The sequence below is a fragment of the Phoenix dactylifera genome, chromosome 7 (genome assembly GCF_009389715.1).
Source record: "Phoenix dactylifera cultivar Barhee BC4 chromosome 7, palm_55x_up_171113_PBpolish2nd_filt_p, whole genome shotgun sequence".
Classification (NCBI taxonomy): domain Eukaryota; kingdom Viridiplantae; phylum Streptophyta; class Magnoliopsida; order Arecales; family Arecaceae; genus Phoenix; species Phoenix dactylifera.
The window spans coordinates 9,328,427-9,356,232 of NC_052398.1; the positions used below are offsets into that span (position 1 = coordinate 9,328,427).

General features: G+C 41.0%; 2 protein-coding genes across 4 annotated transcripts in view; one reads left to right on the forward strand and one right to left on the reverse strand.

Annotated features, from left to right (window-relative positions):
• LOC103719678 (sister chromatid cohesion 1 protein 4-like) overlaps positions 1-13,994 on the forward strand; it is a 30,104-nt gene extending 16,110 nt beyond the window's left edge. For 2 of the 3 annotated variants that reach the window (XM_008809029.4, XM_039128217.1), the window contains exons 2-15: positions 2,192-2,450; positions 2,621-2,718; positions 2,820-2,869; positions 3,593-3,657; positions 4,245-5,230; positions 5,323-5,748; positions 5,874-6,018; positions 7,007-7,143; positions 7,524-8,162; positions 8,243-8,718; positions 9,022-9,055; positions 11,696-11,807; positions 11,909-12,038; positions 13,621-13,994. In XM_008809029.4, coding sequence (XP_008807251.2) covers positions 2,192-2,450; positions 2,621-2,718; positions 2,820-2,869; positions 3,593-3,657; positions 4,245-5,230; positions 5,323-5,748; positions 5,874-6,018; positions 7,007-7,143; positions 7,524-8,162; positions 8,243-8,718; positions 9,022-9,055; positions 11,696-11,807; positions 11,909-12,038; positions 13,621-13,719 — 3,656 coding nt within the window. In that variant the 3' untranslated portion in view covers positions 13,720-13,994. Of the gene's footprint in view, positions 1-2,191; positions 2,477-2,620; positions 2,719-2,819; positions 2,870-3,592; positions 3,658-4,244; positions 5,231-5,322; positions 5,749-5,873; positions 6,019-7,006; positions 7,144-7,523; positions 8,163-8,242; positions 8,719-9,021; positions 9,056-11,695; positions 11,808-11,908; positions 12,039-13,620 lie in introns of those variants that run through there. The other variant, XM_039128218.1, reaches the window with a different exon arrangement.
• A 5,127-nt stretch (positions 13,995-19,121) lies between these two features.
• Positions 19,122-25,897, reverse strand: LOC103719677 (formin-like protein 1). Its single transcript, XM_008809028.4, has 4 exons — positions 23,760-25,897; positions 23,459-23,658; positions 21,985-22,229; positions 19,122-20,231 (listed from the first exon to the last, which is right to left on the reverse strand). The coding sequence occupies exons 1-4, from the start codon at positions 25,325-25,327 to the stop codon at positions 19,431-19,433; spliced, it is 2,814 nt and encodes a 937-aa protein (XP_008807250.1). The 5' UTR covers positions 25,328-25,897; the 3' UTR covers positions 19,122-19,430.
• Between the last annotated feature and the right edge of the window lie 1,909 nt (positions 25,898-27,806).

Here is a 27,806-nt window from a genome sequence, read left to right on the forward strand (position 1 = left end):
CCACACAATTTGAAGACAAACTAGATTGAAAAACCCTTCATTTGGTGAAAGAAGTTCTCTCCGAGAATTTTTATTAATATGTCAAAAGGAGGCCCCTTATACAATATATTAGAAGCATATATAAGATATGACCCTAAATTTAGGCATGAGACTTGGTACAGTATTATACTAGAAATAGGAAACATCTTAGAATTATTCCACTGCAAATGTAGGATCCTTGCTAAAATTTGATACTGTCCCTAATGAAAAATTTATAGAAAAATCTACAGAAAATCTTTGAATCCACTGGTTGCTACGAAGCTTGGCATGATCCAGTTGGTTATGGTACCTACTGGTTGCACAATATGTTGCATCAATATTGTATTCTATTATTAAATTTTAAACAACTTTAATTTCCATTATGTGATTGAAGATTAAGTGTCCAATTCAAAAAGAAATCAAATAACATTCATCTTCCTTACTCTGACCTATAACCGTAATGGACTTAATTAGAACCAACCCTACCTAGTGTAGGACATGTATAGAAGCCATTTGACTCACTATAGATAAAATTTATGCTCTCAAGTAACACTAATTTTCTAATTCGCATAAAAGTGAATTGGTACTAGTGTTTTATTGCACCTCATTTATTGGACAAGAGTCATAGATATACATCGCCTTGAATGTGGGCTTGATGCTGTTGCTCGAGTAAGATAATTATTGGAGTCAAACCACCAAGATGATTGGAGAGAATTGTGTATGGGTCAATTTAAGAGTTGGAGCATAACACAAATGACATGCTGAATAATACGACATGCATTGCATAGATGGGAATGTTGGAATGTGGCAAGATTTTGAGAGTCGGAGCTCATTCAAGGAAGCTATACAATAAAGGAAACCTATTGATCCGATATGGCATGCTTCATAAAGAGATACAGATACTGTTTTACAGGTTAGGGGAGGAATTACATGTAATAGTCCATCTATAAGAGAGGACTTTGAGAAAAGCGGAACAGTAGCTGTAGAAAAGTTTGACAATACTTGTGCTGATTATGGATGTAACCTGATGTGGCATGAAGGCTATGCTTACATCTCTGATATGTATATGGGAAGTTTTCTTATTCCAATTCCACCAAGAAACTGATGTAAATAAAGGGGGTGGTTGATGTTTTTTGTTTTGAACTTGGTGATTTAATTGATAGCTATGATGATATTATGCTGAGATCGAGTTGCACCAGCAAGTAAAATATGTAGGTACTAATCAGGAAGAAACTGATAGATTTGAATCAAGCCAATTGACTAGGGGGTAGGCCCTAAATTTTGCAACTTGCCGCGGCAAAGCAGGCATAACTCTGGTTATATTATTTTTTCACGTGTTCTGGTGGTTCTATAAAGAAGAAGGCCTTTTCTTCCTGGAAATTGATAATGTGCATGTGATGTTGTAACTATTTTTCCTTTTTTGGGGATTTGAAAAAGTAAACAACTTTTCTGTGAGTGAATATGTCTGCAAGATGGATTTTGCGGAGGCACGGGACTGAAAAGGCTGAGGTGTAATTTCTGTTGAAAGAAGGCACAATTACAAATATTTTTCACTGAGAAAGATTTATACTTCGTAATCTTTTTTATTCTTGTGCACAAACACTTTGTGGAGATGTGAAAAGCCATCACAATAGTAGGGTTAAAACCAGATTTTCAAAATGAGGGTGTTCTTTTAGTTGGAATGATTCCTTAAATATGCTTGTATTTTTAAACAGCAATGCATAGTGTTTCCAGATTGATCAACTTGACCAGCTAACTGTTATGTTGAGAAGCAGCAGTACAATATGTTACATTACATGCCTTATATGTATATGTTATTTTATAAATAACTAATATAGTGCAATCTTAATGTTTTCCATTTTGGCATGTACTATTTTGTGTGGTCATTGGCAAGATATTTAGTCTCGGTATAGGGTACTGTTCCAGTACCTTAATGGTATGGCCCGGTTCAGTTAGAGTACACCTCTGTACTGATGGTACAGTGCTTGAGTCGTCGCAGTACTTGTCGGCGTACTGAGCCCTAGTACCGAACCAGTACTGTACCAACCATCATGCTCCATACCTACTGGTATTGGTCGCTATTTGAAACCATGGTCATTGGAAAAGAAGGTTGAGTAATTTAGTCCCTCTGATGCCTTTCCCTTCTCATTTTTCTATAATTTTTTCAATGCAGATTCTATTCTTTTTCCTGAAGTTCCAATTGCACTTCGGTTGTCTAGCCATCTTCTACTAGGTGTGGTGAGGATATATTCTCGGAAGGTCAATTATCTTTTCCATGACTGCAGCGAGGCTCTGCTCAAGATAAAACAGGCCTTTAGGTCGACTGCAGTTGATCTCCCCCCAGAAGAATCTACTGCACCCTATCATTCCATTACTCTGCCAGAGACCTTTCATTTGGACGATTTTGTGCTACCTGATAGTGCATACCAGGGGTCAGTTTCAGATTCCTCTTCTCAGAGTGCGTGTACTATTTATATGAATATCTAATCCTGCATTTATACAGTAGTCTGCTTCTTTACGTGTATGAATGGGGAGGCAGTGGTTCCTTTTTGCTGCAACTGCTGAGCATTATTCCTTAAAAGTTTGATTTCATATAATGCAGCGACTTTGTTGACCGCCATGTCAGTTCCAAAGAGCAGATTACACTTCAAGATACAATGGATGGCACAGGATATTCAACATCGCAATTTGGACTGGATGGTCGGTATTCAGTTATAAAGGATGATGTGTTTAATACAATTTGGTTAGTGATGTCTTGCCCACGATAAATTAAGTTGGGTATGTTGAATTTGTTTGTACAGAAAGATTTGGCGATGGAAATGCATCTCAGATCGGCTTAGACCTTGATGAGGTAAATGCTTATGCATGTGTGCTTGTATGCGTATATGCATGTACAGGCCTGTGCATAATGTTCTTCCTTGTGTTTGTCTTGTACCATTTGATGGAAATTCTTCATTTAGTTTGTTTTTTTTTTGCCCATAATAATTTATTTCCAATTGTCAGTGAATATATTATGTTTAAGGTTATCATTTTGTCCATGGAGTTGCGATGATTGCAACTGAGGCAACCTGATCTTGTTGTGTTAGCATCAAAGCGGTTTCACAATGTCATTGAGTCATTTTTATTTGCAAATTGATCCTTAATTTTATATTTGGATGTCGAATTAAAAGGTCAAAAATATTTTCCAGAAAGACTTCATAAGGGATATCGATGAACTAGGCCCTTGGCTGGTTGAAGCTCCATGAGAATTGGATAGTTTGAATATGATATATCTTACTTTTTAGTCATTATTGGGTAATGGCCAGGCCGGCATTTTTCTTCTCTTTTTTTTTTTTTTGGGGGGGGGGGGGGGGAGGGGGGATCTATAGTGGCCGGTAAGCCTCATATTATGTTTTTTTCTGTTTTTCGTTATGGTCATGTGCACTCACGTGTGCTGGAAACAAAAATTATGATTACACTCCTCCCTCCCTCTCTGTGTGTGTGTGTGTGTGTCTCTGCTAAAATATTCTTTGGGGGAGAAGAGACAATGGAAATGCCCTGTTAACTATTATGTTTTTGACTTGGTCACTGACAGGACTTATTCTTGGACAAGCATCCCTCACCTCAGCATGCATCAGCTCCACCAGGCTCAGATGAGTGGTAAACTCCTTTGTTTCATTCTTTGGCCTCCTTTCATATTAATATAGATCTTGTTTTAATTTTTTTAATTGATCTATTCTTTTTCGCTTGGTCTTTCACTTTTGATGTTTTGGCCTCCTTTATACCCCTAAGATTTTGATATGTTATTTGATAAATTAATGATTAGACAAATTCTATTTTTCCTCATAAATTTACCTAGGGTGTCTTATGTTGTGATCTATCATCTATTTTTGGTAACCTCAAGAAGCCTTTTTAGGGAGTTATTATTTATTTCTTCTAGTTGACTGTGAGATTCTACTTAGCTTGACTGTTTGATAAATGGCCTTTAAATGGCCACGATGGAAAATGTGTATTTGCAAAAAATGCTTACACGCATGGTCAACAATGTTGTTTTGTTGCATATTCAAATCTTCCTTTTTCTTGTCATTTGAAATTCAGAATATCAAATTATGCTCATTGCATTTTATTAAATTTTCATACTAGTATACTGTATAAGTTATGCCAGTTAGGATGTTCTCATTATCATCGACGACAACCTTAAGAGTATCTGATTGTGCCGTTTGTAACTTTAACATGTTTTCTCTCAGTACCATGCATCAGGGTCAGTCCTCATTTTCTCTTGCTGACATGGAAATTGATGAAGGTAAAAGTGGGTTTGATAAGGATATGGGTGTCGAAACTCCGAAGGATTTGTCTGAACTTTTTAATAATTCTGACAAGAATATACTTCCAAGAAATGATGGCACTTCACAGTGTTTTGAGTACAATATTCAAACTCCTGATCTTAATGAAGTGCTTTTTCGAAGTGATCATATTGAAGGCCCCACTGCAGTACCCAATCAAGTTGATTTTGTTAGGGCTGCCGATGAAGTTCCATCCCCGGAGTTGGTTGAATGTGCTCAGGCTCCATCTACTCCTGGTTTATTGGAAGAGACAATTTCTGCCACTGCACATGAAAGTCCTGCTTTGAGCCCACGAGGGAAAACTTCACCATTAACTGAACCGAAGGCTGTTTCTCTTGCACAACAATGTTCAAGTGGTTTTGTAGGTGCACCTGATGAACCTCATTCTGAATGTGGACAGAAGAGTGCAGATAATCTATGTAATGATATTGTTTGTGATGAAGTGAAAGACCAGCCAGTTGCCAATCAGGTTAATGAGAATGGGGAGACACTTCCTGAAGTAGCTCCCTTGGATGGCCTGGCATCTGTGGCTAATACTGATGTAATGATTGTGGCTTCCAAATTATCTGCTGAAAATATACTGGAACCAGGAATGCCTTTAACTACCAACAACACTTTGCTTGAGGATAATGCTGAGCCATCAGTTCTCGGTAAACAAGACCATACAGAAGATATTGTCCCTCGTTCCAATAACAATGCACCTTTAGTTAACACTGATAGTCATTTGAGATCTTGCACTTCACAACTGAATCAAGCCAATTCATTGTCTCCAGAAGATGTGGTTTTAGTAGAAAACACCTCCGAGCTTTCTCAAGAACCTGGCGGGCCTTCAGGAACCCCTGCGAGAGAGGAGGCACTTCATGTTAGTGAATCTTCTTTTTATTTGCAAGGTTTGTATGACCAACTTTGGATGTTTCTTTCTTTCTATGAATGATTAGAAAAGGTAAAATAGTGGATTCCTTAGCTGTTATTGCTTTTACAGGTGAAGATTTCAACATGGCTAATGCACCAAACACTGGTCTCGAGGTGCACCAGCAATCAGAACATGTACCAGGTGTTAGCAAACCAAATGAGCTATCGTCTGGTCCTATTTCTAAAGATACCCCACTAGATCAGTTAAATTGTTCTTCAAGTTCCGAATTTCCTGAACCTGAGAAAATGCTTTTAGCTCCAGCTGGCATTGTTGACCAGGCTAATGAATTAGGACAGCTTACATCAGAAAAGGGCATAATAGAGTCTGATGGAAGTGTTAACAGGCTTAGTAGCCTTTCTGGCAAAAAACGCCGTTTAATGGATGGCACACCAATTCTGAGAAATGGCACTTCCACAAGGATGTCTGGCAAACCACGAATTAGAAGAAACACTGATTTTGTTCCCGATGATGATGATCTGTTGGCATCAATTTTAGGTGTGAATTATTATTGGGTTGATTTGGCATACAAGAATTTTTAATATTATGAAAAAAGATATGGCCTTACATGTACATATTTTACATCTTATTATTTGAGTTTAATTAAATGCTGATTGTTTCAGTTGGAAAAAGGACTCCAGTCTTGAGGATAGGGCCTACTCCACCACCCACCAAAGCAGCTTCTCTAAAACGCCCTAGGGTAACAACCAGACTAGGCACGCCGAAAAGAAAGGTGCTACTGGATGATACTACAGTCTTACATGCTGAGTATGACCTGTTCCCTAATGTTTCTTGCTCTTCATATTCCCTTTTATTTGACATCTTTGTAGTAGTGCTCATTGTAAAGCTTGTCTGAAGCTTGGGGACAATTTTCTGGATAATCAAAAATATCTCTGATCATTTTCAGATCTTTCCTGATTTCCCCCCAGATCTCTTTGAGAATCCCTTCTTTTTTAATTTCGATGATTCTGTGTAATTTATCGGAAATCATGTTTTACAAAACAACTTACCTTTTCTTGTGATATTTATTGAGAAAATGATTTCAACTGGATTACCTCAGACGGGGGAAATGAGTGGGAAACATGATACTGAACACATGAGAAATTAGTGATATCTTATTCTAATGAAGGGCATCCTAGCACACAAGGCTTCAGCCACTATGGTTTTTGGGCAAGGTCAATTGTACATTGCCTTACCCCTGCATACTGAGAGGCTGTTTCCGTTTTTTGAATCCGTGACAACCACATCACAATACAACTTCCCTGTTGCACCAAGGCCTGCCCTCTTCTTATTCTAATAACAAACAACTTTAGAAAATTACTGGAGAACCAGTTTTCCTCTTTTTTGATCAGTTAGTTTCTTGCATGTTTAATACTACCGCTTCCTGTCTTGCACCTGGGGCACTTTTTCAACCCTCCTTCCATTTATTTATCATTCCCCAAATCCATTTCTATGCTTTCTGGAAATATACAGGAGTTCTTTCTGTAATCATTTCATGAATTATTGTGAACATTTTTTTTTACAAATTCTGTGTATTTATGAAGAAATTTCCAACTTGATTAATCATCTTTTCTCTACTTCTTGTTTTAACTTTCTAATGTTTTCATGAGTATTAGCTGCTTGATGTATTTTTCCTAACCATTATTTATCGTGAATCCTGATTCTCTGACTGGTCTGAAGTCATATATGTTTCTATTCATTATTTTAAGCTATTAAATGTGCTGTTTCAGATAGCTCATTTTTTCCCCTTTTTCAGTGCAATACGACAACAATTGATAAATACCGAAGACATCCGCCGCATGCGAAAGAAGGCTCCATGTACTCGTCCTGATATTTGGATTATTGAGAAAAGTTTATTAGAAGATGAAGTTTTCAATGAATCTATAATTACTGGTGAGTGAATAATTTTTTTTATAAGATTCTTCTTTTCTTGCAATCTGTACCAGAGTTTCATACTCCAAGTACATAATCAATATGATACTAAACTATGCACTGTTGATCTTTGTTGATTTTGATTCTAACATTTTCAAATGGCTGAAAGTTCTTATTATTTGTCAAGTTGAGAGCAATATCTTTCAAATTAGGCATGTGACGTCTTAACATCTTTTTAAATTAGGCATGTGACATTACCTTCTTTTCAATGAAAACTTATATTTATTTTTTTTAGTTGTTTGAACATTGAAGTTTGCGTGGAAAAGAGTTTATGACTTTGGTGAGTTCGAACTTCCACTTTCCATGACCTTATAAGTTTTATGTGGTTTGTTTTCTTTCAGGTGCATCAGTAAAGCTGAACAGCTTACACAGTCGAAGATATGATTCAGAAATTGATGAATCTCATTATCGTGCTGACCCATTAAAAGAGGTTGAGCTTTCTAGAAGCTTCGAGTTTGTTAGGGAAACTAATGGGAAAGAAATGGCCGAGTCGATTCCTGTTATGCCAGACAAAGTTGATGGTGAAATACAGGGACCATCAGGCACATCTGTAACAATTGAGAGACAGTTTAGCAAAGACTCCAGTGAATATGATGCTCAAGAGCATTTAAGATCCCTACCTGATCTGCCTCAACTGGATTTATCAAACAATAACCCGCCGTCTACAATTACAATGGCAGAAAACAATGTGCAGGACAGAAATGCTGAAGTTCACATGTCCATACCTACAACTGCACTTTTGAGGCCTGAATGTGAAATCACCACTGATAATGGAGTTGAAGAGATTGCACTTCATAAAAATGAACATACTGCTGCATTTTCTAAGAAGATTGATGATATATGCATGCATTCGGAGCGGCAATCACAGCATGAGTCGATACAACTGGCCAATAATCTCTCAGAGATGAACAATAAAGCATTATATGTAACTGAAAACACTTCATTTATAGGCTTGGCTTTTGCTGAGGATGAAACCAGAGGTAGGGTAGTTGATGAAATTGCACTCTCTATTGTAAATGATGATAATATTTTCCATACTAACATGCCTGCACTGCTACAGGAGCTTCTGTCTTGGAGGGAAATGGGAGCGTAGCAGATGCAATAAATATAAACTGCCAACAAGATGCTCATGCTGATGTTGGCAAGAATGGGCACGATGAGACATTAGTCTCTGTACAAGACAGTTGTTTGCTTGAAGTTGAGGCAGGTTTACAGGCAGACTTGACTTCCATTAGAGATTCGAACTGTTCTATCCCAGATGTGGGCATGGAAAATGGTGAAACTGCTGACCCAATTGGTGTAACTAGTCATCAGACCATGGAGGGCAAGGAAGATGGTTTAGATGCTAAAGTACAGGATGGAGCTGTGGTGCAGAAAGACTTAAATAATGAAGTAAACCCATTCCAACCAAATACAGAAATCGAAAATGTTCCATCTGCAGTTGGAGAAAATTCTGGCTTTCAGGAACTTAATGTAGAGGGTGGTATGGATGTGGAAAGTGCTCCCATGGAAGTTGCTGCTGCAAAAGAATGTAGTGTAAGTTTTGACTAATTTGATTAAAGCATGTAAGAAGGTACATGTGTGTTCAACATTATTAATAGGTTGCAAATATTAGGAGATATCTATACTGCTATAGAAGTATATAAGTACATAGATGCACCTGTGACATCCACACATGCCCATAAGTTCATGCCTTTGAATATTGTGCTTACTGTAGGCCTCTGTGACAATGGCCACATTATGAAATAGGTCATGTATTTATTTTCAGTTGACATAATTGACACCATCTCAATCCCTTTTTCAATTTTTCCATTAATTAATTTTGCTACCATTTTGCAGGATTTTAGCAGTGCAGTTGGTGGCAATGATACAGGTAATCATCTTTTCAAGATCTAGATTTGCGTCTTCTCTCCCTTTTTGTTATGAATCTAATTTGAGAAAAGACTGTCAGAGATACCATAGATTTCAAAAGGGGCCACCAATGGAGCTATAGTCCACTTGCACTGCCAGCCTGATTGCAACTATAATCGATTAATCATAATTATCTGAAGCTTATCCCCTTCAGTTAGAGTAACTTTATGGAACCTTTTTACTTTTCATTTCTGTTAAGAATAACACTCTCTGTCAAAGCAAATTCTATGAAGTTCGTGCTCACGTCTTATTGTCTGTAAACTATTAGGTTGTCTGACCCTCCCATACTTTGATTATTTAGAAAAATCTGAGTCTTATTTGTCCTTAAAGTCTGTGACTAGCCTTAGGCTTTCTCAACCAGCTCATAAATAAGCGTTCGGTCGAATCACAACACAACTTGAAAAGGTGAATTGGAATTTTGCCCAGTCTAAACGCTTTCTCAAGATGATGATTTTTTCGCTCGGCTATAGCCGTAGACGGCTACTTGGGTCAGCTCCTCCTCTGAGGAGCCTTTTTCGCATCCGACCACTCATATAGTCAATTTTCTAGCCTGTTAAGCTGCTAATAGGAAAGAGAGGTACCTCCAATTGGTTCAATTGTTTGTTCTTTTGACATATATTTTTTACCTTTTTCGTGTCATATGTTCTACACATCCATCTAGTTTTTCTAAGGGATGAATCATTTCTTAGATTGGCATAGAATCATAACCAATTATTTTGGAGATTAAAGTTATAAACATGTTTATTCTTTATTTTCTCGAGCATGGTTCGCTATACCGGCTTGAACCGGATGGTACAGGATGTACCGTACAATACCAGTTTGGTACCGATCCACGATACAGAAGGCGTACTGACACACGGTTGAAAAGATCCCGTACTATACTGTACCACACAATGCTAGAGTGGCACCGGTATGGCGTCCAGTACGGAGACGCCGAACCTTGTTCTAAAGAAAAAGGCATAACCAACTATTTAGTATTTTAGCCTTTGATGTTGAATACTTGAGAACTAATGATATTTATTTTTGTCTCTATACTTCATAGTTTTCCCTTGTTATGAGTCAGCTCCATTGATTGGAAGTTGATCCATCATTGTTTGAAAATCAGATACAGTTTGGTGTTAAGTTAACCCCTCATGAAGTGGTTATGAAGTCTTGGCCAAGACAACTTTGGATATAGGAACTACAAATATTGAACCAAATGGCAGGAGGGGAAACCTGCCTCAGTTTTTGCACCAAAGTTAAGGAAAAGCCATCCAACTTTTCCTTAGATTTGACCAGAGATCATGTGGAGTAAGGAAAGGTTCAGCATATGGAAAACATTTGCAGCTGCTTCAACACTTTTATCCCCTTTGGAAATTTATTGGATGCCTTAACTTGGAGAGGATGGATCTGTCATCAGCATGATCATTTCTGGAAGCAATGTTGATGAGACACCATAAAGAACGGAAAATAATGGATGTCTGATTTCAGATCAGCCCTTGCACAGTATGGTAGTTGTATGACAATGAGAAAAGAGAATGGAAGAGAAAAAGCATCCGTCCTATGGGTTGGTGTTATAGGTGCTTTCTATCAGGTTAAGAATCTTGGTCATCAACTAGTGGCAATAGATTAGCAAAAATCTACTTGAGGGAGGAAAATTTTTTATGGTGTAAGATAGTAACTTGAGGAATAAGAAGAGAGTATAAGAAGAGAAAAAGAAACTATTGAAGAAGGAAAATGGTGTAAGATGTACAAGAAGAGTGTGATCTACAGGCTTACCAGGATGAGTACGCCCTGCTATTATATATAGCTGATTTGTGGTGTTGCTCAAGTCAAGCAAATGATAAATATACCTCCGAAAGGTGTTAGCTGGATATTTAGCCACATGCAGATATGCACCCAACATGTGCTGAGGCTAAGGAATTTCTTGTGGACAATTAAATAACAATAATAACAGCAAATTGACTTCCAAATTAACATTTCTGTGTAGTAAGTTATCTGCGTCATCCTCTCATTAGCTTCCTGTCCTGTTCATTCATCTTCCTATCCTGTTTATGACTTGATCTCACCTTTTATCCAGGGTTATTAAACCTCTTATCTTTTGGTAGGAACACTTTTATCCATTGGGTGCATATACATAAGTACGTTCTTTCTTTGCTTTTCTTTTTATTTTTTTCAAAATGAACTAGTTTAACCATTTCGTTCATAATATCCCACCAATATGTGGAGACTTGTGAAACTCTTCGCTCGGCCATTTTCTTTCTTCTTCCATGCGAGTCCGTAAATGATCTCTGTTTGACAAATAGAACCAGCTATTTTTCATCATCGAAGTGTACTTGTGGTGCTGTTTTATGAGCTCGAGGAAGAAAGTGTTCTAGGAGATTGTCTGTATCATGGTTACATTGTGAAAGTTAATGGTAGAGGTGATGTAATAGTCATTGGGACCCAAAAATGAGTTGGAAGATTCGCATTGGTAAGGCAGGTTACTGCCTTTGTCAGTTATTTGATTTTGTTCTTGGTTTTCATGTAATCATCTATCTTTATTTTGGTTTCTCTGCAATTATATGAGAAGTTGATGCTCATTACTGACTTTCATCACCTTCTTCCCTTTTTTGTCTATCAGAGTTTCTTAATGTAGATGATGAAGCAGACTACGATGATGCAGCAGATCATGACTTGCCAAATCCTGAAGAGGCCCAATCACTTGAATACAGTGGATGGTCTTCTCGGACAAGGTAGCCTCTTGAACTGGTTGTTTTATTTAACCATATCTACTATATTTCTTTTTGCCTGTGACTTTGGAACGTACATTGAATTATGAGAATCAATCTTATAGAGGTGTCGCGAGGTATTTGAAAACTTTGTTCGATGAAGAATCTGGACGTGGCAGAAAAATCGTTGCCATGGATCACCTTTTAGTTGGTAAAACTCGCAAAGAAGCATCAAGAATGTTCTTTGAGACTTTGGTAAGCCAATCTTCCAAGATTCTTACAAGCTGTATAAAGTCGATTGGTCCTCTTTTAGTTAAATGTTCCTATTTGCAACAAAAAATTTTGAACTCACATAATCATTTGTTGTCTTATACGCACACAACGAAGGTATATTAAGTACATATGTCCTTACATACATGCATGCACATGCATATATGCTATCTGACCCATGCAGCAAAGTTATATTAAAGTACATATGTCCGTACGTACATGCAGACATATCTATGCATAGATGTTTTATCAGAAACTGCTATAAGTTAAACAACAAAACCCACATGTTTTGCATAGGCATAAGTTGATGCACAAGACACTTTTATAGTGAATCTAATTGCTTTGGGGCGGACTGTCAGCACGCTGTAGTGAGTATTAACTGTTGCCAATATGTTACATCAGTGGGTTCTCATCTTCCTAACAGTTGGAGCAGCTCATCTTCCTAAATGCTAACCCACTCTTTCATCTCCCACCACCACCTTTCTCGTTAATTATGCCTCACCTTCTACCTCTAGCTTCCTCTTGATCTTGCTCAACTTGGCCTCCGCTTGTTGCTTGGTCATCTCCACTACCCTAACACCTCCTCTCTTCTTTTTATCCTTTTTCCCTGCAAACACGATGAACTACCCTGAAGGTAGTAAGTTTTGCATTGCATTGCAAAGTGTAAAAAGTCCAGATGGAATTGGAGATAAATTTTCTAGATTACCATAGGTCAACTTACCTACTATTTGATTTTAAAAATCAGGTTCTGTTCCAGCCTCTTTTTTGTCACAAACTAATAGTTGCTGAAAAGAACCTTAACCAATTCGTACTTCCAAGCACAATTGAGCTGTAATATCTTTAAGCTCTCCAAGCATACTGAATATACTGTGAGTTTCTTTGCTTGCTTGCTTGCGTTTCTACCATGTGGCATTTCTAATAATGGAATTTCTTGATGAACTCAAACAGACAATCTCGTGTATATATACGCCTGTAGAATTAAAGTCTAAATTCTTGATGTGCAAAATTAATTATGAAAATTTGTAATAGAGGGTCCGAAATGCTGATCATTATCTGCAATACTTTAAGTACTTAGTAATATATGATTATACGTTTTGGATGTCTCTTATGCATCAAGTGGCCACAAAATGGAGAATACTATCGGAACCTGCGTGCTGGAATATGCTATGTTGAAGGCCATATCCACAAGTTGATTACTGCTCTATCCATCCTAAAACTCGTGTATTTTAAGTTTTTATAGATTTTGGCGCTTTTGAGCCATAACTCAAATCAAAGCATCATATTGTCCTATTGAAATTGCACATTTTGTGACCATTGATGCATAAGTGGGATATAAAAGAAATATTTGATTTTGAGTTTCTAGGCATTGTTAGATGCTATAAAGGCGCATTTATTTGTTTCAATCCTACTAATAGTAAATATGCTCATCTGCGTGCATGCGCCTGTGTGTGCATGTGCATGTGTACATGCATGGCCCATTGTTGCTCTTATTATTTTGAATATTGGAAAAATTCAGATTTTCATTTTTCCCTGTTTTTCTTTTTCATTGATGCATATTCTTGTGCAGGTTCTGAAAACGAGGGATTACATTCATGCAGAACAGGAAAACCCTTTTGAAAGCATCAACATCAAACCAAGAATAAAGCTCCTAAAATCAGAGTTCTAATCGAAGAGGCACATCATAATATAAATAACTTTGTATTTCTAATTTAACCTGATGCTCGCTCCACCCTTTTCGTTGTTCAGTTACCTCATTTTGTTTTTTACACAGTTATGTCTTTTATTATTTCCTTTTATTGTACTGATCTCTTAGCTTGGGTGGAGTGGAGTTGGTCCTTGTGTTTGTATACCATTTATATCTTTTGTATATGTATATTTGTAAATCAAATCATTTAATGTCAGTATTCTATAAAGAACTAACCAGTCTTCGTGTTTTATTCAGAAACTTAGTACTTTTGGACCTTTGGTAACTATTCAACCGGTGGCTAATGATGCAAAATTTATCTAGTTGATGATTGTTTCAATATCCATGGCACCACCCACAATACCACAATAGGTGCAGCCTGGAGTTAGTGTGGATATAGTGTCGATATATGTATGTATGTATGTATATAATTCTTAACTAAATGGTTAAACTAGGTCCAATTTGAGGTCCATATTTTTTCTGGTCCAGATGGTACAAGGATTTTGGAAAATGATAGCCTAGTTTCCGAAATTGATAAATGTTAGCTTGTGTCGTGCAAGGTGGAAGGTGAATAAGAATATTTTAGTTCTATTTTAATTATTTTAAAATATTGGTTGATGGTTTGAATTTTGATTTTTTTTTTTTTTTCAACTCGGTGCAGCGCTTTGGCCGGTGCGATTTCTATAAAATATTATCCGTTGCTCAATAGCATTAGCTCATAGTATATGTTTGCTGAGTCTTTTATTAATTTGTTATGAATTGTTTTTTAAAATTAATAACCTATATGGATTTTACCCTCTCTTGCAATATTCTTCAGCCAAGATGGCTGCAATAAGCTTGTATATTGGTTTGTCTGAAATTTAACGTATTACATTAAATTTATACGAGGCTTGTCAAATAGCAAAAAATATCAAAAATGTCGTGAAAAGTCAAATAAAAGTTAGAACAAGGCAAAAAAAAATCAGGGTTAATTTTTTGGTGATACTTGCATTATCTGGCCAAAATAGCCTGTCAGAGTTCAAATCCGTGCCTTTTTTTTTTTTTTTTGCTTGCTAAAGCGGGTGGACCATACCTAACAAGTACGGATGCATCCAATAAAATCAAAAAAATAGAATACCTCGGAGTGCCAGGGGCAACTCTCCATCAACCCACAAGGCGCTACCGGAGTGATTGATTGCATCAGCAGCTACCCAATTCGCAGCCTCATTAGCTTCACGGAAAACATGCTTGGCCTGAAAAATCCTGCCGTCCCTCACCATTGCTCAGATATCTCGAAGCAAAGGGTGGACATAACCATTACCCCTTGCCTCCCCGATCCAACTGATGACAGTGGCCAAGTCTCCCTCCAATACGATGGAGCTGGCTTGTAAAACACACCGGGCGTGACGGAGGCCTGCCCAAGCGGCTCGCAGCTCTGCACCCGAAACCGATATGTCGAAGAGCTGACTGCCCCCTGCAGCCACGATCCTGGCAAATGGGTCTTGAATAACAAAACCTACCGCCCCTCGTACCTTCATCCAAGACAGATCCATCGAAGTTGACCTTTAGGAAACTAGGAGGTGGGGGCTTTCAGGTGAAAAACACCGTACGGGATGCTGTCGAAGCAGAATGGGAACCTCGGATGTCCTAAAATGTCAAGGTCCTTTCAACAGGTATAATAAGACTGAGCTCCGCCGCTTGCATGCGGGCGCTCTCCACCACAAGTCTTGGCGACATACTGCGTTCGCCAAATGTTCGAGCATTCCTAGCCAGCCAAATCTGGTAGGATGTGTAGGTCACTCGAGCCGCCTCCTAGCGAAGCAATGCGGACTCCGAGTATCGACGCAAGGCCTGTAAGAATAGGTCCTTTCGGCCCCAGATCTTCCACGGGATCCCTGCTAGTCGCCAAGTCGCCCTAGCCCATATGCACTGAAACAAGGCATGGTCCACCGTCTTGTCCACACCACAATCTCCACACACCGAGGGAATCCACAGTCCTCATCCACTCAGTACTGCTTGCGTCGGAAGATGGTCCCAGACCACCTTTCAAAGGAATAGAGTTACCCTCGGGTGGAGTCCCAAGCGCCAGATCCAGACGCAGTCTAGCCCAGGCTCGTACTACTGCCGAAGGATGCGGGAAAGGTCGCCCACCCTGACACTGGACTTGGTAGAAGTGCTCCAGACCTGCACATCAGGGCCTGCATACCTTGGTAACAAGAGGGATCGGACCCTCTCTGCCAACTTTTCCCCGAAAAGCTGATCGAGCCTAGTCTCGTCCCATGCAGCCCCCCCAGGACAATAAGATCGCAAACATACAATCCCTCCGCAGTCTCGAAATTAACCATAGTCGGCCAATGCCGCAAGGGGAGGGCATCTACCCACGCATCCTCAGCCACATCAATATTGCGCCCATCACTTATCAGCCTTTGGTGTGTATCAATGCAGTAGATAGGTACCTCACAATCTCTCGCCAAAGACAGGAATATCTTCGTGCTCCTCGTGCCAGTGCCTCAGGGCCCACTCTCTCATAGCGGGCTGCCATCGTCCAGCTCTAAATCCCTTGCGGTTCCAGAAGGAACCAGACTGCATGCCGGGTAATGAGCACCTCTCGTCTCTCCAGGAGAGAGAGAACCCAAGGCCACCCTCACTGAATGGGGGGCAAATGCTCTCCCATGCCATCAAATGCACCCCCCGACCACCTCTATGCGAGCCCCATAAGAAGCCCCGAAGTAGCTGTTCAATCTTCAGTAGCACTGTTCTTGGTACCACTGTGTTTGCAATGAGATAGATGGGCATGGAGCCAAGTACAGATCTGATCAGCGTCAATCTATCCATCATAGATAGAGACGTTGCCCGCCATCCCTCCAATCTACTCTAGACCCATTGCGCCAGCCCAGTGCACTCAGATACCCGCAGTCTCCTACCTGTGATTGGTACACCCAGGTAGCTCCAGGTCCTGTCCTGCTCCGGTATCTCCAGAATCCTCCAAATTCCTTGTCGAACCCCAAGCGTCGTGCTAGGGCTGAAAGAGATGGTGGACTTCTGGGCATTCACGCTCTGCCCCGACGCAGCGCAGTAGTTAGCCAACACACTCCTGAGGGCCCGTGCATCTGCTACCTGTGCCCTCGTCAGGAGGAGACAGTAGTCGACAAAGAGTAGGTGAGATATCGGCTGGGTCCCTGGAGATGGAACGTAAGCCTCCAGCTCTCCGGTGGCGCATGCAACCCATAGTGCTCGAGACAAGACATCAGAGCAAATAATGAACAAGTATGGGGATAGAGGACACCCCTGCCGAAGCCCCATGGTGGATTGAAAGAAGGGGGACGGTGTGCCGTTGACCAGAATAAAAAACCTCGATCCTCGAACACACTCGAACACCCAATCAATCCAGGTCTTATGGAAACCAAGACTCTCCAAGGCCCGCATAAGAAAGCTCCACCTGATTCTGTCATAAGCTCGTTCCATGTCCAGCTTGACAGTCATCAGGCTTTGCCGCTTTGGGGCCCGTTGAAGATCCCACATCATCTCTTGGGCCAATATGATATTATCGGAGATGCTCCTTCCTCCCACAAAAGCACCTTACTCTTGGCAGATATTGCCAGGAAGTAAGGGTTTCATCCGTTCCACCAATATTCTTGTCACAACTTTATATAAAGTTGTGCACAATCTGATAACCTAAAATGGCTCGGTTCAGCCGCGTCCTGACGCTTCGGTATTAGCGTAACAAATGTAGCCTTCCAGTCGTCAGGCATCCGTGCCCAACTGAAGAAACACAGGACCGTTTCAATCACAGCCAGACAATGCTCCAGTATCTCCGAAAAAAGAAGGGTGGGAGCCCATCTGGACCAGGAGCCCTATCCTCTCCCAAGGCCCAGACCGTGTCCCGCACCTCCCTCTCCATCATCGGTCAAACCAGTAACGCATTCTCTGTAATGCCTATTCCCATGTCGGCTCGCGGGAGTTGGCCAGCAGCGCCATCCTCACGGTCCTCTATCCAACGAGATCGAAAGAAATCAAACAAGATCTGACTGGCCGCTGGTTCTCCCTCTGCCTGGTGGCCGCTCCCGTCCCACAGAGACCGGATCATGTTCTTCTGCCTTCTGATAATCGTGGTTCGATGAAAGAAACTAGTGTTCCGATCTTCCTCTCTGACCCACTGGATTCTGGACTTCTGTCTCCAAAAAATCTCATGTTATCGCAGGATCGAGTGATGAGTGGCAAGGAGCCCCCCGGAGAGCTACCATGTCTGCCTCAGGGAGCACACCCACCTGATCTTCTTTCCTTCAGAGGTTGGCAATCACGGCCTCCACGTCCTCTAACTTCTAAAAATATCGCCCACAACCTCACAATTCCAACGGCGCAAGTGTCTTTTAGTCAACTCCAATTTGCGGAAAATCCTCTGCATGGCATCGCCACGAACCGGCAAGCTCCAAGCTCCTCGGACAAGGTCCCAAGATTGGGGGGAGGATAATCAAACCTTCTCAAAGCGGAAAGCACAGTGGTGACTGGATCCTGCAGCCGTAGAGATCAGCAGTGGGAAATTATTCGAGGCAATCAGAGATAGATGGCTAACCCTATAGGACGAAAACCTGATAATCCAGTAAATGGATGCAACGGCCCTATCTAACCGCTCCCAAACCCTGGCTCTACCGGACTGGTTATTACACCATGTGAACTGCAGTCCGGAGAAGCCCAGATCCACCAAGCTATTCTGCGATAGGAAGTCAAGGAACTTCCTCCTGTCCACTGTGTCAGTGAAGGCCCTTCCTCCCTGCTTCTCACTCCCATTCTAAATGCAGTTGACATCACCCACGATAGCTAACGAAAAACCCTGAGCAACTAAGTGGGTAAGCTCGCCCTAAAGAACTCTCCTAATCCTATGGTCAGTTCTCGCATACACACCGCATAAGACCCACGGTGTAGCGTTGGGCTCCGAGATAATCAATAACGGGAGCAATTGTGAAACACATCAACTGTCGCCACACCCCGCTTTCACTATGTCACAATACCCTCGGACAACCCTTGAGATTCAATTGCATAGGACTCTCAGTCAACGTCTAGGCACCGTAGTACTTGGCAAAGTTCTCTACCGGACATACGAGTTTCATAGAGGAGGCAGATCTCTGAACTATGGACCTACACCAGCATCCTGAAAGAAGATATGAAGGGCGGCCGCCCCTGCTCCTTTAACTTGTCAAAGTTTCAAAATTAAAATTAGAATAAAAATAAAACTCTCTCTAACCGGCTGAAATAAAATTTTTTTATTTTTATTTTTATTCTAGAGCGCAATTCTTCCAACCAAATGTATCTTTAGTTTCAAAGAGCTTTGGATGGAAGAATATAGAAAAAAATTAACGTCTGCCTCGCAAGTTCATCACCTATCCTGCAAGTTGCCACTCATAAACGATCCATACAACTGAAATTTGCTTTGATTACTGCACATTGATCTTTTGGGGGAAAAAACCTTACAAGAGATGTACATAATCCAGAGTCCATGAAGCCAGTTTCCCCGCCTTATTTTTCTCTCATCTAGGTTTCCTTCTGTATACACATAGGGATAAACAATTCCAAGAATCTTTTACATTAATATTCTACAAGTACAAAAGAATATAAATAAGCGGCATCTGATTCCATGTTGCACTGCACTTCCAGCTTATGGCCAGCAAAAATTTCCACTTGAAAGAGGCATCAGCCAAGGCCACCAAGAATCCAGCCTACGATGATAATGAAGTCTCATCATCAGAGCTTTCAGGCCTTAATGCCTGAAACCTTGGGAATACCAGTGGTAGTGTCGGATTCACAGGCACCGGGAACTGGCGTGCTGAGCTCGCAATGGTGCGATCATTTATCCTTCCAACCTCTTTGCAGACCTGATTGAGGATGGCTAGAAAATCCCTGACCACCATGAAAATTCTGAAAGGGTGAGCTTCTTCTTTGGCTGAGTTACCATGGAAATACTCAGTTATTTCCTTGACCAGAGACAGCGCAACGCTCTCTTGCGCCTGGACCCTTATGATCTCGTCCTCTGCCTTCTTTAAGAACCCACTCATAGCATCATGAAATCGCTGGCTATTTTCCTGTGAACTCAATGCTCCATTCAACCTTAAGACCTCAGTTATTTTCCCAATCCCTCCAGCAAGTTTGGAGACATAACTGCCGAGCACCTCAGAATCCATAGTAGCTGCTTTCTTCACATTGCCAAGTTCACCCCCAAGACCAGCAATAACTTGGAGGCCGAGCTTTCTGCACTCAAGGTCATCTCGTAGAGTATTTGCCTGGGTTTTGGCAGCGGAGAGGCGGGAGCCTTCAGATCTGATGATTTCCTGGACAACAAAGTGCAGGAGGGTAGTCTTGCCATCGGTGCCTTTGACATCAACTAGTTTCAGTAGTGTATCGAGCTTAAAGGCATGCGCATCACCACGGTTGGTACCAACATTCATGCGGTTCCCAGTCTTCAGAACCGCCTCTAGAAGTTTCAGAAACAATCTGCTGCTCCTCAGCTCATCACAGGCTGCCTGTGCATTGCAATACAAGCAGTTTATTAGTCCAAAGAATGCTCAAAACCCAACGACACCTTAAAAATGACCATCGCCTATCCTAGGGCCTACGTGATCTGTCCATTTACCTACGAGACAACTTTTTTATGTAAGTTCTGTTTGAATTTTAATGATGACAAATACAAAATCTAATTGCACTGGACTTCAGTTTCCATGCTGTGTCATGCACCCAGGAAGCTAGTTGAGCAAAGCAGTTCTTCTTTTTGCTGGAACATGGGGTAGAAATGAATGCGAGGGCGAGGCAACAAAAGTAGGAGCACATGGAAACATTCACTAAAAGTTATTTAGTTGCTGATATTCTTTTTATGTGGTGTGCATGAGCCCAGGATGGAGAACTCTCAATCACTGGTACGTACATTTAGTCACCAGCTATGTTCTCTCAAAGAATTTCTCCTAGTTTGTTTTTGTGATGATGGGATGCATCCAGCTTGTGGTTCTCTAATTTTTCATATTTTCTACTTAATTTGAATATGATTTGATAAAGATGTTTTCAGTGTATATAACTGTTATTTATGAATTATGATTGAGAAAGATCTTTACTTATGCAGATAATATTCACATAATAAGTATCCAAGAAAGATACTAACTTTCCTGCATATTCAGAAAGATTTCGCAATTCTGATGACAAGTAAGTTTTTGAACTCTCCATATGTGACAATTCAGTTCTATAATAAAATCAATATGAAATAGTATTGATCTGCTTTCATAAGATAGTGATTTCCTGTAACCGCACCATTAGAAGGGCCAGAGCTTTAGTGTCCTGCTTTAGCTGGGTAAGTATAAGATTTCATATTAGGAAGTAACAGCAAGTCTTGCTGACTTTGTGTCCAATATAGCTTGTACTTTTAAAAAGTGAGCAAATGGAATGCCTCCTTGGCACACCGATCCGTATTGAGCAGAGTAATATTATACATATTAGTAGATGAGATTACTCAAATGTTCGCTAGATGAAGAGAAGTGATTTTGGTTCAACTGGGGGCAAAGGGAAGAATCAAGGCATGAGGCAAGAACAGCACACTGTACATGGGAAAGATAACTTGATATCTAAAAGCAAATAAGAACTTGACTTTCGAATGAGGTCATCATCGTTTTATTCGGTGCTAACTCTTTTAAGGTCAGAGTGGCAGACTATACTCAAATTTACTTGAATTCTTTGTCAATTGTTCAAACTTATGAAAGAAAGACAAAGTTTATATTTGTTTAAACTTTAAACAATTTATGCTTCATGTCTGGGAGAATAATTATTCAGTACAGAGATAAACATGAGAATTATTGTCAACCTGAACTCTTGAGACCGTCTCCACTGTAGCTTTAGTAAAAAAAGCCATGAATACTGTATGGTAATATGACATTATTTCAAGGGAAGTTTTGCTGGATGGTAGAAGAATTAAAAAAAAAACAGCTGGTCCCTCCTAAAAGTTGCAAAGTGGATAAATAAGTAAAAAATTTGGGTGTAGTTATATAGCTTCTGGATGTTTTAGTTACTTTGAACACAACATTGCATGCAACCCTGATCGTGGGTCCTGAACTCACAGGTCACAGCCGTACTATTAAGGCAGAGAAAGATCCTTATTTTTCTTATAAATAAAGGAATCAAATTCTTTTAATCACCGCTTTATCCACTACTTTGCCAGTGATCAATATTCAACCATTCACTGTTTTTAATCCAGAATAGAATTAATGGAAAAACAAAACAAAGCATCAGGCTTACCTCAAGTGTTTCAAAGGACTTTTTAAGATAATTGACCTCTGAATCGAAATTAGCAATGTAAAGCATTGCATCCACTCTCTTAAAAGAAAATGGTATATCAAGCACTGCCTTGAGAAACTTTTCTGCTGGACCAAGCTTGATTGGGGACTCATCTTTGTAATCTTTCAATTTAAGTTCTTCTTCTTTGCTTGGAGCCATCTTTAGCAAGGTTTCTAACAGCTCAGTTCCTAAGCTATCTGTATTACCTGCAGTGACTCGGAAAAACAGATACAAGTAAATAATCAAACACAAAAATATTGAAAAAGACTACTGAAATTCCATTCTGTGGTCTAAGTTCATAATGGAGGACTTTCAACAACTAAGGGGTAAAGGAAAGGTTTCCAAAAAATGTTTCAGCCCTCTTACTGTATCAAATAGGGCGGAGAGTTGTAGTCTTTCTCAACAGGTAAAGTTTAAAGAAGAGAACATGGATAGCTTCATCAAAAAGACTAATGTAAATATCAGCATGCTACTTGATAATCTTAACTAATATAAAGTAGTATGTTAAGTAGTATACTATTTTTGTCAAACATAATGCAAAAATATTAATGCAAGTATCATCATACTACTTGTAATTCAAATATCAAAAAGATTGATGTAATATCAAGTAGTATGATGATATTAATTCTTCTTATGTTGATTTATAATTCCCCACAGACAGTTACAATTTAAGAGAAAGATGTGTTTTGCAATGTAGGTAGCGCTAAATTGAGAGAGAACAATACATATTCTGCTTCTCTTCTTAGCATCTACCAAACTATTGGCATGCTGCCAAATACAGAGAAAGGAGCCTAATTGAAGGGGTGCTTCTATCAGATGCCTTAAACCACTAAAATTCCACTGTCCAAACGTTACACTCTTGAACCAAGAATATGACGATACAAACGGTAGTTTCCGCAACTATAGTTAATGTCTTGCTACTACAAATCCCATACTAGAGATTAGGAAGCTCACTGAAACAATAGAAGGAAGCTGGTGTTCTTTCACAATGATATAATCATTGAGGAAATGTGATCACTGAGGTCAACAAAGAAAGAACTCTTAAACTTTCACTAAAATATAGAGCCAACGGCTTTCTCAGAGGGAAGCATCAAAGGGGATAGATGGCTACCTTAAACCCCACAGCACCATTTCTCGCCATCTTTGATCAGCTTAGTCTTTTCTAAAACATTAGCTGATGTATTCCAACATCCACTGAGAGTGAGGGAGATTTTATTCTCGAAAATGGGTGAATAAGAAGAGAAAACCCTATTTTGAATACTCTTCAGTGCCTTCATGCTTAATTTGCAAATGCTGGAAGAAACGATGGCACAAAACAATTCATAAAAGTTGATCCAATCTTATTAGCAATAGCAAGCACTTGCCTAGTACACGTTGGTGCTATTAAACGTGAAAGAGATACAGAGCAAATTACTGAAGAGTTTCAGAGCTTCACCTTCCAATAGGGCTTCACAGACTTCCTCCTTGGTCACATTAAGTGCCCTCAGTAGAATAGCAATGTTCTGAGACTTCTTTGGATCAAGCACCCTGTTCTCTTGATTTGGAGAAGGAAGGACTTGTCGCTTGTTCGTCTCCTTTGGGGCTGTGTTTGATGCATTGCAAACAAACAAGGTCTCGATCATCTCCTCATTTACCCTGTCAAAAAATCAGGCAAGAATTCGACGAAAGGAGTTCAGAAAAGGAAATCTGTGATTAAGTTCAAAAAAAGGGAAGAGATCTAAAGTTCAAAATCTCACTGGAATGAGCTCGTTTTCAACTGATCCCACACCATTGCTCGATCGGAGCTCGCCCGGACTTTATCCCAGTGCAAAGGCTTCAGCTTTGGGCGAGGGGCCTCCTCACTCTTCTCCACTGGATCCGAATTCACTGGCGATTCGGCTGGAAAAACCGCTGCTGATGAATTCTTCATTCCAGTAGGTCTGGGAGGGGTGAGAACTGGAGGCTGGCCGGCTTGTGGCTTTCGGACCCGACTCTCCCAGTACCCAACCGGCGGCGGTGGAGGAGGCGGTGGTGGTGGGGGGGCTTGCTTCGATGGGGAAGGTAGCGGTGGGGCTTGCCTCAGTGGTGGCGGCGGAGGTTCGCTCCGCGGGGAGTTAACAACCAATGGGTTCCTCGAGAAGTCCCCAATTCTCCGTGGCGATCGTAAATTTGGGCCCGACATGTCCGAGATCCTAAAGCTTCCATCTTGATCCTTCTCCACCGGAGAAGAAGACGGCGAGGGCGAAGGGAGTTTCCTCTTTGGAGGTGAGGGAGTCAGCGGCCGGGGGGGCGGCGGGGGCGGAGGCGGCGGCGGCGGCGGGACACCAAAGTCGATAACCTCGGCATTCTCGGATCTGGTTTTCAGAGATCTGACGCTGGATCGCCCCGGGCTCGATCCGACCGGTGGCGACGAACTCGCCGGCGACGACCGACCCGGAGAAGACACCGAATCGGAAGACGGGTACGACGGCGTGCTTAGCGTCGAGCTCCGGGACCCACATTTCTCCATCGCGGCAGCGGCGGCGGGGAAGGTCCGCCGCGAGCTCGACATGCGCCCGCCGACGACCCCCACGGAACTCTCCTTCCCGCCGGAAGACCCTCTCGGAGAGTAAAATTCCTCCTCCGAGGAGCACCCGCCATCGGCATTCCCGTACCGACGGTGGGCATGGAGAGATAAAGGAGGAAGTGGGTGGAGCTCCGGGGAACCGACCCTGCAGTAGGGAGAGCCGTTGGGCTGGCCGGCGGCGGCGGGGGAGGGGTCCTCGTGGGCAGCGGCGACGGGAGAGGGGTCCTCGTCGGCGTTGGCGGCGGCGCCGCAGTGGTTGACGAGGGTGCCGACGTAGAGGAAGTCGGAGGTGGCGGCCGAGGACTTGCGGGCGTCCGAGATGGCGGAGCGGGTAGGAAAGAGGCGGATGCTGTCGGAGCGAGCGGCCTTGTCGCCGGAGCGGCGGCGGCGGCCGTGGAGGAAGAATGCGAGGGAGAAGGCGAGGAGGGCGAGGGCGAAGAGGGGGAGGGCGACGGCGGGGACGAGCTTGGCGGCGGCGGGGCGGTGGGGAGGCGCAGAATGGGAATTGGGTAAGATGAGGGAGGGGATGTTGGCAGGAAGGGAGGAGTCGGCGGCGGGGGAGGATGAGACGGCGGGGGGAGGAGGGGAGGAGTAGAATGGGAAGAAGGGCTGGGGCGTGGAGGAGGAAGGGGCCGGCGGGGGCGCGCCCGGGGGGAAGAAGGGCAGGTGCAGAGCCCGCCGGGGAATGGGCGTGGTGGACAAGATTCCCGGGGTGGAGAATAGCAGCAGGAAGAGGAAGAAGAAGGAAAGGGCGGGCATTGTCAAAGAATGAGAGAGAGACAGAGAGAGACAGACGCTTTAATTGCTCTCTGTTCTCTTAATGGCCTAATGCAAGAGGGAGAGCAGAGCGATGCTATGGTTTTCTTTTCTTTTGTTTTTCTTCTTCTTTTGTCCCTCGCTCTCCCCCTCGTTCGGTAGGAGGAAGGAGATGAGAAGGGAGCAGGAGGAGAGCAAGAAGAGAGAGGTGTTTCTTTTTCCTTTTTTTAAAATTATTTTCTCATAAATACTTGTTTATTTGGGATGGTTGAGATGTCTGGGAGAGCCGGAGAGGTGCAGGCGTGTGTGAAAGAAGATGGTGTGGACTGTGGAAGGGGGAGAGAGAGAGAGAGAGAGAAATGAAGCAATTGTTTTGAAATTATTTAGGCATAAGGAGTGGGGGACAGATGGGAACACAGAAGATGACGGTGGCCTGGTGGTAGATGGTGTGAAGATAAGGAAGAGAAATGAAAAGGAAGATAAAACGTACAGGCTACATAGAAGTGAAGTAACTTTATGGAGAGATGAAATAAGGCCGAGTGAGAGCGTTCTGTGGGAGGGATCAGTCCGTTCTTTTATTTTCCGTGAGCGAGACTGAAAAGATGGCTGGATTGACTGTGCATGGAGCTTTTGAGGAGCTGGAAAGACTAAAGAAGGAGACATGGGCAGTGATTAAGATGACTGATTGACGCGGATTGGCAACCAGTAACCCATGCAGAGGTCAGAAATCTTTGATGAGGTTTTACGGAGGACACATGAGCAAGAGTGCAGTTCCTGGTGTCAGGTACACTTGGTCCCAGCGCTTACAAATAAAAAAAAAAATGATATAGCAAGATAATGCCATCAAGCATTAGAGAAATCATAAAGGTTCTGAAAAAAAGATGAAGGTTTTTCTTACAGCGTGCATGGAGATTAATCTTTTAAAATGGGAGTGTGTATTTATCATACTGCCGGCAAGAAGCACGTGGAAGGAGGGCCATGCAGTCCCGTGGAGAGGCATAGTATAATATCATTTCTCCGTTGGAAAAGGTTGACGTGGGAACGCCTTGCCTGCCGGCCGACTTGAACATGGGTCACGTAGAAGCCGAATGATGCCGAGTATTTCCGGCAGATCTGGCCGTGAAAGAGACGTTACAAGGCGAACGATGATAAAAAAATATGAAGTGGGAGCAGGAGTATTATAAATAGGCTCCCGTTTTTAGTAGATGTACACGACCAAAAGTAGTTTTTTTTTTTTTCTCCGTCGGATAGACTTTATGAGTGCTTTTTAATTATTGGCTGGGAGAAAGGGGAGAGTCGGCAGAGGCACGGAAGAAGGTAAAAAAGGCAGAGGGACGAGTGAAAAAACGGACGGTAAAAGGATGGGAGTCCGGGAGGAATTTGGCTTCTGACAGGGACGATGTCATCGCCGCGCCCAGGGCTTGGAATCCCATGGACGATGTGAACGCCTGGATTCCGGTCGCCTTCTTAGGACTCTGTTAACTTCGCGGAAAGAGGCAAATTAAGAAAATATTTTATATTTAATTATTTTTTAAAAAATAAAAATATTTTTTATTGGAATAAAATTTTTATATTTAATATAAAAATATATAAAAAATAAAATATTTAATTTTTATTTACTGAAAATTTAGATATTTTTTTAAAAAATATTTTTAAGATTTTAAATAGAATAAAATAAGATCTTTTTCTTATGAGCATAATAGTTATTTTATACTTTTTTAAAAAAAATAAATGCTACATCAAATATTAATTACTCTAAAATATATTATTTTTTTATAATCAATCAAATATGTATAAACTATTTTTTTAACTATTACACATCTGAAAATCAGCTTTTCAATCTAGAAAAGAAAATTTCCTACCTCGAACCAAATGAGTCTTTTTCTTAAAGCAGTTTTAGTTGGAAAACAAAGAAGGAATTAGAGATAACGAACATTTTCCATCTCATGTTTAATTTATATTGCTTAAAAATTTTACATCTGATCAGTAATTTTGATGATTAATAATCTTTTAACTTCTTTATAAGGTATAAAACGATGCTACTGGCTAAAAAAAATCTAATTATGTACAAAATATTGCTTAATTGTATGCAAGGATTGCTGCATACAAGCAATACATAAGAATGGTACTCCTGTGAAGTTCTTGGATGGACTTGTCGTATTGTTTGACAAAAATATTGGTGTGTAAGTTGAACTAAAGTTTTTTTTTTGACAAAAATAAGCTGAAATTAAATTGAACTATATTGAATTAGCATTAGGTACATTTGTGTTATTTTAATTAAAAATTATATGTAATTTTTTTTTTGCTAGTTTCTGATTTTTCCAAAATCTAGGCCCTGTCATGATAAAAAAATTTGTCATGGTTTAATTGCACATATGGAGGTCCTTGAGCCAGGGTAACAAAACTTGAAAATTCGGCTCACTCGAATTTCAGTTGATTCAAGTGGATTGGTCACTCAGATGAGCAAACTTATGATTCAATA